A 16,017-nucleotide genomic window follows, 5' to 3' on the forward strand; every position below is an offset into this window, starting at 1 on the left:
GGGAGCTCTAACACACACACACGCACACACACGGAGCTGCTGCTAACTGGTTTTATTAGAAAATATCCAAAATAGACAAAAACCCAAATGGTTACACAAGAGGCAGAGCAGGCACCTGAGCCGGACACCCTGGGAATATGTAAACGGCCCCCCCTTCCCCTCCTGCCCCCCTGGAGCGGGGGGACCCGCGGGGTTAAGGCACTTGAGTGGGTGGTGGCCCCGTCCCCTCAGCCCAGCGCTGGGGTCCCCTCGCTCCCCCGTATCTCCAGTTCTGACTGGGGGGGGGTGTGCTGAGCCCCTCCCCCCGCTCCACCCCCTGACTTTGTGTCTCATGAGTCACTAATTAGTAAAAACAGTAGCGGGGGGTGGAGTCATCAACTGATTGTCAAAAACTTAATGCTAAAACCCTTGGTTACATATTAAAAAAGGAGAGTGAGGGCCGAGCCAGCCCTCTGCGAACAGCACGAACCACTGCATAGATCCAGGAACTCTATATATTAATCAGGTACAAACCCACTGTACAAAATGCTTACTTTTTTTTCTTGTTTTTTTTTTTTTTTCTTTTTATAAAACCTGGTCACAAAAATAGTGCAAAACGTCGGGCACCAGTGCGGGGGGGTCGGGGCTGGTGTTTGGAATGACGAAAAACTTTGGTTGAAGAAAAGAGGGGCAGGGCCCTGGGCTGCTGGGGGGGGACAGGCAGCACCTCCCGCTCGGGGGTTTTGGCCAGAGGGAAGGGATGCGAAGGGCGCGATGCTAAAGCAACAGGTGTTAACGCAGCAGTGGGATTTTTTGGGGGGGAAAGCAGGGGACCCTCCGCACTCTGCCTGCGGCAAGGGGGGAGCCCAGGGGTGCGGGTAGCCCCGAACCCCCACCAGGCACATGGGGTTTGTGCAAGTGCTGTTGTGTTTGATTCCAGTCGCAAGTACCGTCGGGCTCAGGCGCGGCGCAAGGAGCTCCCCCAAGCCCCTTTAGGTGAGGCGGATCCCCAGCACTTGTTCCAGTTCCTGCCGACGCTGCTGGACCTGCAGGAGAACAGGGTGGGGGGGTCAGGGGTTGCCCCAGGGACACCCCCCCAATTCCATCCCCACCCCCCGGCACAGTGCTGAGCCCACCTTGGCGAAGATGTGTCTGCCCACAGCCTCCTGCGCCCAGGGCTGCTGGTAGAACTCGGCTCGTCGCTCCTCCTCGGGGTTCCCGATCACATCCGTTATGATCTGGGGTGTTGGGGACATGGGGTGAGGACCAGGGCTGCACCCCTTTGTGTCCCCCCCACCCAGCGCCATCCCAGGGTTTTACCTTGAGGTCCCTCCTCTGGGATTTGATCCATTCCTGGATGAAATCCTGTGGGTTGTTGCTGAAGCTCAGCATGAAATCGCGCTGTGTCTTCAGCTGGTTGATGGATTCGATGGTCTCGTGAATCTGGGGAGGTGACAAGGGCTGTGAGAAGTTGTTGTGTTTTCCCACCAAGAACAGGACACCAAGCTCCCTCCCCAGCGCTGTGGGACCCCAAAATGTCCCTTACACCCTGCAGGTCCCCACACCTTGGCGTCCAGGGAGGCGATCTCTTGCTGGTTGGTGGTGGAAGCCAGGAAGTTGCTCATCTGAGCTTTCAGGGGATCGTCCACCTCCACATCGATGTCGTAGCAGGCCGTCTTCTTCTGGTCGTTGGGGTCCACGCTGGGAGGAAACGGGGAGTTAGGGGGGGATTTGCACCAGGGGAGGTTGAGGTTGGATGTGGGAACAATTTCTTCCCCAAAGGGCTGTGGGGCATTGGAACAGGCTGCCCAGGGCAGTGCTGGAGTCACCATCCCTGGAGGGCTGGACAGACGGACATGAGGTTCTCAGGACATGGGGCAGGGCCAGGGGTGGGGGAATAATTAACTCCATGATCTTGAGGGGCTTTTCTAACTAAAACAACTTGCTGATTCCCCTACTAAGCGCCTTGCCCTCACTGCAGCTTCAGGTTGGAGACTCTGCAGTCCCTGCCCTCCCTTCCCACACCCAACCAGGGGGACACCCTGTGTCCCTGCACCCCACAGAGCCCCCCAGCCCCTGGAATGCCGCCCCACGCCCCCTCCAGCCCCACCTGATGGTGTGGTTGATGATGATGGGATCCGGGTGCTGCAGCAGCCCCGCCAGCTTCATGGGGATCTCCGAGAAGCGCATGCGGACGCAGTTAAAGATCTGAGGGGAGGCAGAGCAGAGTGTGAGCTGCCCGTGGCCACCGAAAGAGCCACACAGGACAGGGGGAGTCACCCAGCCCTGCTTTGTGCACAGCAAGCTGCTGGGTTCAAGCCAGAGCCTGGGGAAGGGCCATAAATTCAGACTGGAGTGTGTTTTGAGCCAGAAAATGTTTTTTTCTGGCTTTACTGTGTGTGGGAAGAGGGTCCTCTCCTCCCAAAAGCGTGTGGTGCGAGCGCTGACCTGGCGGAAGTAGCGGTTGCAGTTGATGTACTCCTTCTCGTGACTGTCCTGCAGCTTGTTGTGCTTGATGTAGAGCCAGAGCGCCTGCATGATGCTGGCGCGGGTCTGGGTGTGCACCCCCAGCAGGCGAGCCAGGCGGGGGTCCAGTTTGTACTGTGGGGGCTGTGGGGACACGCAGAGTGAGGGGGGGTCTGGCATTTGGCTCCACACTGCACTTGTGTCACCACAGGCTGCGGGGTCCGTGCCTGGAGCTCTGTGCTCCCTTCCACCGCCCCCCCAGCTGCCTCATTTTAAGGCTCTGCCCCAGCCCAAGCCCGTTTGTCCCCACCAGACACCCCTGCATGGATGAGCCGTGCTGGAGAACGGGTAGCGGGGCACAAGCAGCACCCCCGGGGTCCCCACCTGGTGATCCAGCATGAGCAGCAGCGTACACTTCACATTGACGTCGCCGGGACGCTTCACTTGGAAGCCGTCGGTCTCTTGGGTTGTGGGCAGCCGGTGCCACTATGAGAGATCAAGGGGACGCTGGTTAACTCCAGGACTGTGACAAGCTACCCCTAACAGGCTTTGAAATCTGCAGCCAGGAGCAGAGAGTGATGGTGCTGGGACTCTGCGCAGGAGCCAACAGCCTGGATCCCCCCGTTCTGCGCACTGGGGAGGCCAAACCGCGAATTCTAGGGTCAGTTTTGGGCCCCTCATGCCAAAAAACACCTTGAGGTGCTGGAGCGAGTGGAGAGAAGGGAACGGAGCTGGTGAGGGGCTGGAGCACAAGTGTGATGGAGCGGCTGAGGGACCTGGGGGGTTCAGCTGGAGAACAGGAGCTGAGGGGAGACCTTCTGATCTCTGAACTGCCTGAAAGGAGCTTGGAGCCAGGGGGGTCGGGCTCTGCTCCCCAGGAACAAGCGCCAGGAGCAGAGGAAACGGCCTCAAGTTGCACCAGGGGAGGTTGAGGTTGGATTTAGGAACAATTTCTTCCCCAAAGGGCTGTGGGGCATTGGAACAGGCTGCCCAGGGCAGTGCTGGAGTCACCATCCCTGGAGGGCTGGACAGACGGACATGAGGTTCTCAGGACATGGGGCAGTGCCAGGGCAGCAGTTGGACTTGATGATCTTAAAGGGCTTTTCCAACCAAAATGATTCTGTGATTCTCAGATCACAGCCCTGGCAGCCTGATTCCCATCACCCACGGGTAAGGGCTCTTTCCACCCTGCCCAGGGCGCAGATCCAGCGCCAGGAGCTCCCGTCTCACCTCCACCAGATGGTTGTCTGGCCCATACAGCTCTTTGTCCAGCTCGATGACGAGGCTCTTGAAAAAGGAGGAGAATTTCCTCTTCTGCTTGCTGGGCTGCAAAACAGAGCGGGAGAGGCTCAGCCTGACCCCAGCCCACACACACCTCCAGCACCCAGGGGGCTGCATCCCCCATTTCTCCCCCAACCCGTCCATCCCTGCCCGCAGCCTCACGTCCTCCAGCAGTTTGCCCTCCACGCGTAGCTCCCAGGAGGCCACGCGTTCTCCGCCCTCCCCTTCTTCTTTGGCCGGGGTAAAAGTGTTGGAGATGTAAATCCTGAGCTTCCGCTTTTGCTGTGGAGGAGGAAAACAGAGGGGGGGATGCTCGGAGTGAGGGGGTGGCTGGCAGCACCCACAGCAGCACCCACCTCGTAGCCCCCCAGCTCTCCCAGCTAGCCAGGGCCACCACGCACCGTCAGTGGTTTCTTTATGGCCTCCTGAATCTCCATCCTCTTCCGAGCGATGGTTTGGTCCAGCTTGCGCTCGAAGGCGAGGAGGTCCATGTAGGCCTGGGATTCTGGGACCAGTTCCCGGATCTGGCAAATGGAGAAGAGCGGTCCCTTGTGTGCTGGGATGGGGCTGTGTCCCCCCTCACCAGCCCCAGCAAAGCTACTGGTGCTGGGCTGACAGGCCAAGGAGTCACCGAGTGACACATAGCACCAATTTCTAATTTTAAACGAGGAGCACAGCCTTGTAAAGCTCTGCCCACATAGAATCAAAGAATGGTCTGTGTTGAAGAGATGTTCCCAGCCCCCCCAGTGCCCCCCCTGCCATGAGCAGGGACATCTTCACCAGCTCAGGGTGCTCAGAGCCCCGTCCAGCCTGGCCTGGGATGTCTCCAGGGATGGTTCATCCACCACCTCTCTGGCCAACCTGGGCCAGGCTCTCACCACCCTCAGGGCAACAATTCCTTCCTCATGTCCGGCCTGAATCTCCCTCCTTTAGTTTCAAACCATCACCCCTTGTCCTATCGCAACAGGCCCTGCTCAAAACTCTGTCCCCATCTTTCTTATTGGCCCCTTTTAAGTACAGAAAGGCTGCAATAAGGTCTCCCTGGAGCTTCTCTTCTCCAGGTTGAACGCCCCATCACATCGCAGAGCTCCATTTGGAGCCTGTCCCTGTGCCCAGTGTCACATGCAGGTCATAGATTGTCAAAAGGGACCCCCAGGAGGGGTTTGGGGTCCTCCTGGGTTCTCCACCCCAAGCTACGGCTGCTCTTTTCTTGTCCCAAGTCCCGCTTGTCCAATCTGTGCGCACCCCACACCTCTCCTGCCACCCCAGAGGAGGGGCCAGAGATCTTCCAGGTCTGTTTGGGATAGAGCAGAAGTGCTGGCAGGCAGGATGCAGCTCAGCGAGATCCTCATCACCCCGGCTGCACCAACATCCCCCCGGCATCTCCGCCGCTTCCGCACACCCGCAGCAGCACTCACCCTCTGCGGCAGGACCTTGTCAGCCATCTTCCTCCTTTTCACCCTGCAAAAAGCACAGAGAGAGGCACAAAATAATCAACCAACCACCACTGTAAGCTCTTCCAGGACACCTTGTCGCCTGCCCGGTGGGAAGCCGCTGCACGTCCTCTGCTCAAGCAGTTTCAGGACAACGCTGAGCTCTGCTCGTACACCAGCAGCGTGGTGGCTCTGTCGTCCCCATCCAGGCCAGGAATGGGGCCAGGCTGTGGGGACGGCAGTCACGGTGGCAGTGCCACTGGGGACAGCTCAGTGTGAGCCAGGTGAGGAGGCTCCCGCTGCAGGGAACAGGTCTGGGGGCTGCTCGGGGTGACAGGGACTTTGGACTTGCAAGAAGAACTGGAAAGTAAATGAGCAAGAGATTACAAAGCCCAGATGACTCTATGGGAGAAGGTCTTGATCATCTAGAGCATGTGTTTGTGTTGGTCTCCCCAGGAACAAGCGCCAGGAGCAGAGGAAACAGCCTCAAGTTGTACCAGGGGAGGTTGAGGTTGGATTTAGGAACAATTTCTTCCCCAAAGGGCTGTGGGGCATTGGAACAGGCTGCCCAGGGCAGTGCTGGAGTCACCATCCCTGGAGGGTTGGACAGACGGACATGAGGTTCTCAGGACATGGGGCAGTGCCAGGGGAGGGGGAACAGGTGGACTCGATGATCCTGAGGGTCTTTTCCAACCAAAACGATTCTGTGATTTGATATCTCCAGGGAAGGCAATCCAGTCCCTGGTTCAGTTTGCTTCACTGCTGTCACTTGCTAAAGGTACCGCAGGGCAGGAGCGAGGAGAAGGTGGCACAAGGCAAAGCTGCAGCGTGTTCCCGCCGGCAGGACAGTGGTCGTGACCTCCCCCTCTGCAAGTGGCCGTCACATCCTCCCAGCTCTACAAACCAAAGCCCAGTGCCAGGGGCTCACTTCAACACAGCTTAAAACAGATCAACACTGTCATGGTGGGGCTGAAATCATCACGGATAGAAGCAGCGGAGTGGCCTCTAGAGCCACAGAACGGCTGCAGCCTTGCTCAGAGCCATTTTCGCTCTCTCCAGGGCCCTGGGCTCTCCTTTCACCCCTCACCCCAATACCCCACTAAACTCACGCTCAACGCCTGGGTACACAGGGAAACATCCTCCTCCCGTTCTGCCGCACACGTGAGCGACAGACAGGGCAGAGTCCAGCAGGCAGGTCCCTTTCCCCTGGCAGCAAACGTGGGCGTTCGCGGTGGCCAAGGTTGGCCAGCTGCTCTGCGGCCGCTGGCACAGGAGGACACGTTGGGAGGGCAGCCCCAGTGAGGGGGTGGACAGAGCACTTCTCAGAGCTCTTTTTGCTGCATTAAATCCTTCCTGCCCTGCAGGGTTTGGCCACGCCATTCGCAACTGGCAGTTCCTGATCCCCGCAGTCAACCGGCAGCAGGGATGCTTGACCAGCTGAGCTCGGCTCATCCCATGCAGCCTTATCTGGCCGCTGACGTCCTTGCTCGGTGGCGAGCTGCCCCTTGTCCTTAATCCCCAGCTTGCTCTGGAGCACGGAAGGGACACACAGAGGCTGTGACACCCTGCGGAGGGATGACAGAGCCATGCAAGCTGTTGGCTGCCGGTCCTGCTGCACAGACTGTGACCTGAGGATCCGTTAGGACCAAGGGACCCTGCGCTGAGAAACAGCCTCCAGCAATCAAGAAGCCCTCATGGAAAAAGAAAGGGAGCAAAGGGATTAGCGGCGCTGTAAACAAGCGAGGAGCAGCTGGCACAGCCCTGCAGCTCAGTGAAACCAGCCCCAACAGTCCTACCGAGAGCTGCAGCTCTGGGGAGCATCTCTGCAACCTGTCACCCATGTCCCCACGTTTCCAGCCATGTCTGTGCTGCTGGAACCAGCACAGACCCCCGTGAGAATCACAGAATGGTTTGGGTTGAAGTGACCTGCACATGTCACCCAGTGTCCCCCCTGCCGTGAGCAGGGACATCTTCAGCAGCTCAGGTTGCTCAGAGCCCCGTCCAGCCTGGCCTGGGATGTCTCCAGGGATGGTTCATCCACCACCTCTCTGGCCAACCTGGGCCAGGCTCTCACCACCCTCAGGGACAACAATTCCTTCCTCATGTCCAGAGGAGGCGGAAAGACTCTGAGCAGCCGGTGCTGGAGCCTCTGGCGAGCACAAACACGTGCAGTGAGGCTTTTTGGTAACCGGTGTGGAGCTCAGAGATGTGCTGGGGAGCAGGAGGGTGCTGGCCCCTTACCCTCTTCTCTGGGCGGGCAGCGGCGGCTGGGCCTGGGGGGTCAGCAGGCGCTTCCTGAAGGGATCCATCATGGACTGCGGCAGGCCGGGTCTCAGCGGGGACGCTGCTCCGTACGGGGGGGCTCCCGGTGGTCCCACCTGCAGCCCCGCCATGGGCATCCGGCTGCCGGGAGGCATCCCCGGGCGCTGGTGGGGAAGAGAAGAAAGGAAGAATGTGCGTTAAACACAGGCTTAGAGCAGCCGACACCATCTGCTCTCTTGCCTCTTTTCTGGGAGAGATTCCCAAGGGTGTAACCTGCTCCGAGGTGACAGCGAGGGACAGAGGACGGAGGACAGCAGCTGCAGCCTTCCTTGCTGCACTAAAAGCAGTGGAGAAGCAGGATGGGGATGAGCAGAAGCCACTGAGTGCTGGGTAAGCCCAGCCTGACAGCAGAAGCCGTCGATGGCCCTGAGCCACCACCACGCAGGAGATGTGGGACCTGGGATGTCACCGGAACCATTGCCCACAAAGCCAACACACCAGGGACATCAGGGGCTGTGCTGTGGGTTGTGCCGTGGGTTCCTCTCCAGAAAGCAGCAGCGTTGGCAGATGCAGCACCCGGGAGGGGAGCGGGGCGATCCCAATTTCTACCAGCACCAGTCACCAGGTGGGAAGGATCTCCCGGTCGCAAGGGGTGGAAGCAGCAGCTCAAACAGCTCACTGCTGACAACTCTGCCACCATTCTTCCCCGTCCAGGGACCCAGAAAGGGCATTTACAATCCACGACACAACAGGAACCACGCACAGCCCCTCCGCGGCCCCTGGAGCGGTTTGTGCCACCAGGTCTACACCCCCCACAGCCCCCCCCACAAGTGGTCACAGCACCCCACGACCCCCAGGCTGTCCTGACGTGCTCCGACCTGCTCCACCGCGGTCCGAGCCAACAGCCTCCCGGATCCTTTGATCCTCCAGCTTGCTGCTGCCAAGACGGGAGGCTGGGAGAGCCACCGAGCCAGCAGAGCAACATTTCTGCCCTGCCGCAGGCTCCTCGACGTGCCAGGACATCCCCACGCTCCCCTCCCACCGCCCGCTGCCATGGGGAGACCTAACGAGGCCGCCTCGTTATCCCAAAGGAGCCCAACGCGAGTTGATCAACTTATGTGCATACAGGCATTAAATTCAGCATGAACCGCGGGCGCCGGAGGGCTGGGGGCACAAGATAAGCGCTGGCAGCCTCTCCATCCTCCGCAGCTTCCATGGGCAGAGGGGACGTTGGTTTGATGGTGCTGGAGCCAAAACCCACTCACCTCCTCCCCAAAAAGCTGGTAAACGTGAAAACAAGAGGGTGAGTTGTTCATGCTCTGGAGCCTGAGGCTATAGGAGTCTCTGCAAGGAGATCCCAAAAATATACCAACCACCGCATATTGCGGCTGGGAAGCTGAGCAGCAGCAGGTCTCGGGATTAGTGCTGCACGTGGTAGTTCAAAAACAGGGAGGGCAAGCGTGGGTTGAGCCCGTTACACAACCAAACCCCGTCTCCACCTTTGCCCAGCCTTCTTTTGAGGCAGCACCTCCAGCCCAGGCTCGCCAGCCTGCCCTTGCTGCAAGGAGCTCGTTTCTTGCCCCAAACAGCCCCCAGAGTTTCTCTCCTTTCGCTCGGCCACATTTGCGCAGCTCCTCGCGACCAGCGGGAACCGCGGCGGCATCGCCAAGAGCTGAGCGTGGCCAGCAGCACCTCCTCTTCTGCCAAAAACCGCAAGGCACAAACACAGATCCTGCAGGTCTATCAAAATCCTCCGTGGCAGGGCCAGGAAAAGCGGCACCGAGATCCACACCCTTTGCAGAACTTAATAAACACAGATGGTGGCAAATACTGTTTGCCTGTGCAGCGTGGCTACGGGAGGACAGTGCTGCCGTAACCATACCGACTCACCCACGGGGGCTTCTGGAGAACAGATAAACCAGGAGAAGAAGCTGTGAAACTTTTCATGGGAAATTTGGGAGCCCCCAGAAAAGCTGTGTAGCGCCAGGGCCGCGTGCAATCACCTGCAGCTCCCTAGAGCCACCACTAGCATGGAGAAGACAGAAGCTTTTGAGGACGCCCTTAATCCTGGGTGTTTCTTAAGCTCATGCAGAGGATTGTGGACAGTGCCATGAAGAAACTGGTCTGAGGTCGGGCACGTTCCCAATGTGACAACATACGAGGCTTGTCTGGAATAAAATGTGACATGGCCAAGGCAGCGCTCACCATCACGACACTGCGAGCGCTCTCTTACCTCCCTCTGCCACTCCACGGGTCACATCTCTGATCTATCCCTCAAATTTGGAGGCTGGCTGAAGTTGGTTGAGGGAATCTGAGTGCTCTACACAAGGGACAGCACCTTGTGCAAGCTCTCCTGTGCGTCCATCTGCTCTTCAGAAGGCGAGAGACCGCTCGGTTGCAAGAAGAGGAGCCAATTCTGTTGGCGGGGAGAGGTTCAGCGCAAGGACGAACAGATCTGTGACACTTTAACAACACCTCTACAAACATCTGAGAACCATCAGCCACAATTACGCTGCTGGGGGAGCAAGTTCTAACCCGGCAGTGAGCCACATTTGATCACTCGGACAAGCAAAAGAGAGAAGGCAGAATTGTCTCCGTGATTTATTTTTTCCTCTCAGTTTATCCTCAAGATTTGCAAATTGCTGATGGTGAAGCCTATGGGCAAAGTGTCTACATTGTGTTCAACCAGCGGCTGCACCCCTGTCTGGGGGGTCTCTGCACCCCTGTCCATTTGGGTCGCTGCACCCCTGTCCATTTGGCTCTCTGCCCTCTTCCCTCCTGCCCAAAGGCTCCTCAGACTCCACTCTCACAAACCCAGCACAGCCTTAAATCCTTGGCTAAGCCACAAAGCTGCATTACAGCCCCAGCGGGGTAAAACCGGCCCCCAACTCCCTTCGGAAGGTCTGGAAATTAGCAGGATGCAAGAGGGCTTAAGTACAGGAAATTTTATTAGACCAGCTCAAAGCAACAAGAGCTTCCTTAGCTTGTTCCTGCTGGACACCCCTTGTCCCTCTGTCCTTCCCCATCCCCTCTGGGTACTGCCCTGTCCCCCGGTCCCTGCCGTGGGGCGGACAAAGGGCAAACCTCATCAGCTCAGCTCCGAGGAACGAGCTGGACCTCATCCAGCCTTTCCCCGCAGAGAGCGAGCGGGGCCGTTTGGAAATGGGACAAAAAACAGCTTGTTTCTGTTTGCTGCCAAAGGCGAAGGAACGAGCTGGGGCTGGCTGCGGTTTAGCGGTTCATCCCAGGTCAGCGCACAGGCCGCGGGCGTTCGGGGAGCTCTGCTGGGATCCAGCTTTGGTTGGATGCAACGGGAGGCTGGAAGGTTTCCCGATGGATGCTCGTTGGCGTGACAGGAGCCTCCCCGCCTGCCCAAGGCCCCTTCTTGAGGAAGGACAGGCCAGAAATCAGAGGCTGGTAGCAGAGAGGAGAAACAAGGGGAGCAATAAATCACAGGACGGATCTGCAAGACGAAGGCGAGGCTGAAGCAAAGCAGCGTTTCAGAAAACAGCTTGAGAGCCTCTTCATCTTCCTTCCAAGGCCACAGCTCCTTTCCTGCAGCTCCCCAACAAGGGGGAAAAGGCTCTTCCTGATGCTTTGGTCCATCTAGAAAGGCTCAAGCCAACTTTGTGCACATTAAGTCAGGGAGCGAGAGCCCACACGCACCCTGGCCCCGGGCTTTGGGAGCAGAGCCCTGGACAGCCGCCAGGCAATGACGGATCTTCCTGCAGTTCCTCCCCGCTTCCCATTAGGACAGACGCAAAAGCAAACCCTGTTCAAATGGGATCAGAGCTCCACGCCAGGCTGGTCTCAAGGAGAGCTCGGCTTAAAGCCACCGCTCAACTCTGGGCTTTGCGTGGATCGGGACCAACTGAGTCACCCCCCCAAAATGATGCTTTTCCCCCTCTTTGTTCTTATCTGTGAGCAAATCCCTCTTGGGAGGGTGCCAGGAAGAGCCAGGATTTGTGCTGGCAGAGATCTTCATCTGGGAGGCGGCGTTGAGATGCTGTTGGATGCTGCAGGCTCCTGAGCAGCACTTCACTCCCAACAAGCCCTCAAACTGCCCCAACACAGCTCGCCACGCTTGGAAAAGCTGCTGTGTTCCGATACAGGAGGAGCTCCGGGAGTCAGATCGCTTCTCAGCTAAAAACCGTGGACGAGGAAGTAGTAAATTAAAGGGAGAAGGGCAAAGCAACAGGGAAAGACACTGAGCAGATGTAGGACACGTGCTGGGTCCAGACCAACCTGCCCGTCTGCGGCCTCACAGCTGAAGCTGCAGATGTTCCAGGTCAGAGAACGGAAAGGTCACGGGGATTCAAATCACAACAGGGGTGTCAATGCAAGCGGGGACAAAGCACAAAGGTGTTGGGTTCCTGCTTGAAGCTCTGGCAGCCTGTAACACATAGATCGGTGCCTGGTATAAAACCTGCTTTAGGTGCAGCTGCAGTGCTGAACTGCCCAGTGAACGGCTCCAAGAGCTCCCGAGAAGGTCCTGTGGAGGAAGATGGAGTGAGGGGCCTCCAACAGCAAACTCTGGAGAGCTTTTCCACCTACAACTTCACTGTCACTATTCCCCAGGAGAAACAAAGGGTGCTGTGGTCTCTGTTCTTGCCTTCCTCCTTCCTGCTCTGGCAGGACAGCGTTCATCTGCTTTGGATCACGACTTGAACTAACTCGAGGCTCAGTCTGTGATGAAACCTGCCTTGGAAACCATCTCCCTCGGGAAGGGTGGGGTCACGCAGCCCAAGCAGCATCGCAGCTTTTCTGTGCGTGGTTCTGGTGCGGCTCCAGCCCTGGCTGTTGTCCCCAGGCCCCTTCAAGCCAAACTGAATCACTCCGTGAGCGGGAACAGTTTTCCTCGGCTCACAAGAAGACGGGGTGGATCTCTCCCGTGCCACTCTACCCTTCTCCAACACGTCCAGGCTACTCCACCTTCCACCGGGCTCCACGCCAGCATCCCACACTTCTCCAGCTCCTCATCCCAGATACCTTGAGTTTCCCGGAGTTTCTCCCCAAAGCACGACTCCGCTTTCCTTCGTGCTGCCCAGGGATGGGATCACTGACCTGCGGCTGCTGTCAGGGCCAGGAGCTGCTTGGACTGCAGAAGCCTTCCTGTCCCATGGACACCGGGCTCTTCCTTACCAAAAAGTGCCAAAAAGCCCCTTTAAATGTGTCACCTAACAAACTGCTTTTTGCCACCTCTGTGCACCAGGGCAAAGCTGAGGCTGGAGTGCGGCTTTGCAAAGCCCCGTTTCCACCATACAGAGCCAATCTCGCTCCCTGCCACAGCGTCAACCCGATAACTGGGGAAAAATCTCTCCTAAGCCTGAAACAAGCACCTGAACAAACAGAAGAAATGCTCCTTTTTGCCAAATCTACGCTGGCTGGCACAACCTGGGGGCTGGGATTTGGCCTTGGCACAGGGAGCGGGACGGGGGGGTCTGCGGGCAGAGCCGCCACCGAGGAGCCTGATGGAGCTCGGTTATCATCCTCCTCCTGGAAAAAACCCTCTGCTTTCTGCTCCGGGAACACCAGCTCCCAAAAGGGACACCCCAGGGGAGTCGTCCTCTTGAATTCCCTGCTTGAGCCACCGGTAAACAACCAGCAGGCATGCAAGGATGTCAAAAGGACGAGCATATGGTTAATAATCCCGTGATTAAAGAGCCCTTAAGCGCTCTCCGGCGTGGATGAGGCCTGTTGTGTCTCCCAGTGCTCAAATAATGAAGTTCTTCATCAAGCCAGGCCCTAATGAAGCAGAAAAGTCCTCCGGGTATGGCAGGGATGGCCACAGCAGGGGAGGGGCTGCTTCTCCGCAGCCGGGGGAATTGCAAAACAAAGGGCAGACCCCTCTGGATCGGAACCCACTCTCCCTTCCCATGCGTGCGATCTGCCCGCCACATGCAGCTCCCGGCCAGACACGAGGAGCTCGCCGCCAGCCCCGGGGCTCAACCGGCCTCAGCTCAACCGGCCTCAGCGCCTCCCGCACCGTCGGTGCCAGGCGCCACGCTCGGTGTCCATCGCCCTGCGCCCGTCGTGTGCTCCCAACACCTGCGACCATCGCGGTGTTATTACGGGAGGGGAAAAAACAAGCATCCGTCAGGCTGTTTACCCACAGCTTCCCGGCTGGATTCGCAACAGAAGGTCAGGGAGAAACAATCAGCCCCAAACGCCTCCGAGTCGAGTTACCCGCGGTCCACGCTCGCACCAGCATCGGCTGCGCCATCTCGGTTTTTAAAGCTACGGGGCGGGGTGGGGGGGAAGTTGTTTCCTCATCTTGTATTAATAAAGTTTACGAGCTGGAAATTCCCCCAGCTCAATTTATTTCTCGAGCTTTAGTTCATGCGAATCAGGCGATGGTGAGGACGTGTTGCACAACCGGGCTCTCCTCCATTTCGAGCCTGGAAGATTGTGCTTTACCCCATAAACCTAATAGCAAAACATAATCATCCCGTGCGCACGAGCGAACAGACAAGCTGCGTGTGCAAGCGGGAGGCGGAAACTTGTATGTACATCAGAATACACTTCCTATAAGAAGTTTTCAGGCTGGAAAATGAGCGGTTTCTTCTGCTTTTTGAGGACTTTCCCCCAGTTTTAGCAGTGCCCGCTTTCCTCACCCACCACTTAAATATCACCCGTTTCTTCTCGCCCGCCACACTGAACCGTCACCATCACTGAAAATACAGGGAAACGGGTTTCGAGGCGTCCCCGTGCGAGGGGAAATGGCTGCGGAGCCGGAACGGGGTGCGGGGCCCCCGGGGGGGTCTCAGTGGCCACCGGGACCGGGCACCGGCTGCTGCCGGGCGGTGCGGCCCGGGGGACGCGTTCGGCGCCGCCGCCGCAACTTTTAGCGGAGGGTTGTGGAGAGGTTGGAAAGGGAAACGACACGACGGGAGGTGTCCTGGATAAAGGCGGCTAGAAAATAACGTTACCGGGGATTTTAGGCGGGGGTACCGGGGCAGGCCGGGCCCTGCAAAGGCCCCAACGGCCGGCCCGTCACCCTCCACGCCCGGAGCGCCCCCGTGAAGCCCGTTCGCATCACACCGCCTCCCCATTCTCCTACCCCGAGGCCTCCTCACCTGGTACTGCGCGGCGGCCGGGCCCATGGGGCGGTATCCCGGGGCGGTGGCGGCGGCGGGAGCCGGGCTGGGGCCCCGCATGATGGCGGGCCCGGGCCCCGGGGGCGGCGGGGCGGCGGTGGGGGGCAGCGGGCTGAGCGGGAAGGCGCCTCGGCCGGCCATGGCGGGGGGGGAAGCCCCCGCCCGCGGTGTTTACTCGGAAGCGGCGGCGGCGGCGCCCGGAGACGGAGTCAGAGCGCGGCGCCCGGTGGCCCCGCCCCCGGAACGGCTCCACCCACCCGCGCAGTAACCCCGCCCCTCCGCGAAAAGGTCCCGCCTATCTGCGGAAAGGCTCCGCCCCAGGCACGACCCCGCCCCTCCGGCGAGAAAGCTCCGCCCCCCGCAGTGACCCCCCCGCAGTGACTCCGCCCCTCCCGCGGAAAAGGCTCCGCCCCCAGGCATGGCCCCGCCCACCCCACGGCGGTGCGCGTCTCTGCGTGTGTGTGTGTGTGCACACGCGTGGTTGTGCAGGTGGGCAAGCGTGCAAACGTGTGTGCAAGTGCGTGTGCAAGCGCGTGTGCAAGGGGCGGGCAGGCACGTGGGTGCGCAGGCGAGTGTGAGAAACTGCGGACGGAAGGGTGCAGGTGTGCATGCACACGGGTGTGGGTACACGTGTGTTAGTGTGTGTGGGTGCGCAGACACTCAAGGGGGGATGCCTGTGTGTGGGCGCGTGTGTGTGCGCGTGCAGGCACATGGGTAGGCGTGCACGCGGGTCTGAATGCACTTGTGCATGGGTGTGTGTGCGTGTCAGTGTGCAGACGTGGGGGTTTGCAGACGTGTGTGTAGGTGTGTGCGTGTGCAGGTGTGTGCATGTGCTGACACGGGGGGGTGCAGGTTTGCTTGTGTGTACAGACATGCGTTTACAGGCACGGCTGTGAAAGCATGTGCGTGCAGGTGTGCAGGTGTGAACGTGTGCAGGTGTGGGTGTGCAGACATGGTGTGTAGGTGCGCGTGCTTGTGCGGACATGTGTGGAGATGTCTGCATTTACTGACACAAGTGTGAATGCACGTGGGTGTGGACATGCAGGTGTGTGCAGATGTTAGCGCACACAGGTGTGGGTGTGCAGGTGTGTAGGTGTGCAGGCATCCTTGTGTGTGTGTTCACAGACGCGAGTGTGAAAGCACGTGCGTGTATATGTGCATGTGAGGTGTGCGCACTTGCAGGCACGAAGTCCCGCGCGTTTGCACAAGCGGCACGTGCATGCACAGACGTGTGTGCGAAGCCACGCACGTGCACAAGACACGCAAGTTGTTCAGCTGCCGCGTCGCTCTCTGCGCTGGCATCGCAGCCTTGCTGCGGGTTTAGCTGCTGCCTGCCGTCCCAGCAATTCCACTGGTTGTTTTGGGGAGGTTTCTGGGATTTTCGGGGCAATCTGGGTGCTGTGTAGTCCCTGTTTGGTGAAGACGCCAGGATGGGCAGTAAAAGTGATGATGTCTGTCCCCTCCAGCAGCTTCACGGGAGTGTCCTGGGTACCAGGCAC

At 58.9% G+C, this 16,017-nt stretch overlaps 1 protein-coding gene across 2 annotated transcripts; it reads right to left on the reverse strand.

Moving 5' to 3' along the window:
• Positions 1–37: 37 nt before the first annotated feature.
• SMARCD2 (SWI/SNF related, matrix associated, actin dependent regulator of chromatin, subfamily d, member 2) lies at positions 38–14,757 on the reverse strand. 2 transcript variants are annotated; one of them, XM_065039775.1, is made up of 13 exons: positions 14,498–14,757; positions 7,401–7,585; positions 5,145–5,187; positions 4,128–4,250; positions 3,889–4,008; positions 3,676–3,771; positions 2,830–2,931; positions 2,428–2,589; positions 2,090–2,187; positions 1,545–1,680; positions 1,300–1,422; positions 1,116–1,217; positions 38–1,025 (listed from the first exon to the last, which is right to left on the reverse strand). In XM_065039775.1, the coding sequence occupies exons 1-13, from the start codon at positions 14,657–14,659 to the stop codon at positions 972–974; spliced, it is 1,506 nt and encodes a 501-aa protein (XP_064895847.1). In that variant the 5' UTR covers positions 14,660–14,757; the 3' UTR covers positions 38–971. The 2 variants fall into 2 exon arrangements, with proteins under 2 accessions (XP_064895847.1, XP_064895848.1); XM_065039776.1 differs by lacking the exon at positions 14,498–14,757 and adding an exon at positions 8,687–8,825.
• Between the last annotated feature and the right edge of the window lie 1,260 nt (positions 14,758–16,017).

Source organism: Columba livia, chromosome 23 (assembly GCF_036013475.1).
Source record: "Columba livia isolate bColLiv1 breed racing homer chromosome 23, bColLiv1.pat.W.v2, whole genome shotgun sequence".
NCBI classification, from domain to species: domain Eukaryota; kingdom Metazoa; phylum Chordata; class Aves; order Columbiformes; family Columbidae; genus Columba; species Columba livia.

Excerpts from the sequence above, each read along its gene's own strand:
- SMARCD2 (XM_065039775.1), bottom strand. The coding sequence starts at position 14,659 with ATGGCCGGCCGAGGCGCCTTCCCGCTCAGCCCGCTGCCCCCCACCGCC. Across the intron at positions 7,586-14,497 it reads CGGCCGCCGCGCAGTACCAG|CGCCCGGGGATGCCTCCCGG; the intron begins GTGAGGAGGCCT and ends CTTCCCCACCAG. Across the intron at positions 2,932-3,675 it reads CAGACAACCATCTGGTGGAG|TGGCACCGGCTGCCCACAAC; the intron begins GTGAGACGGGAG and ends GATCTCTCATAG.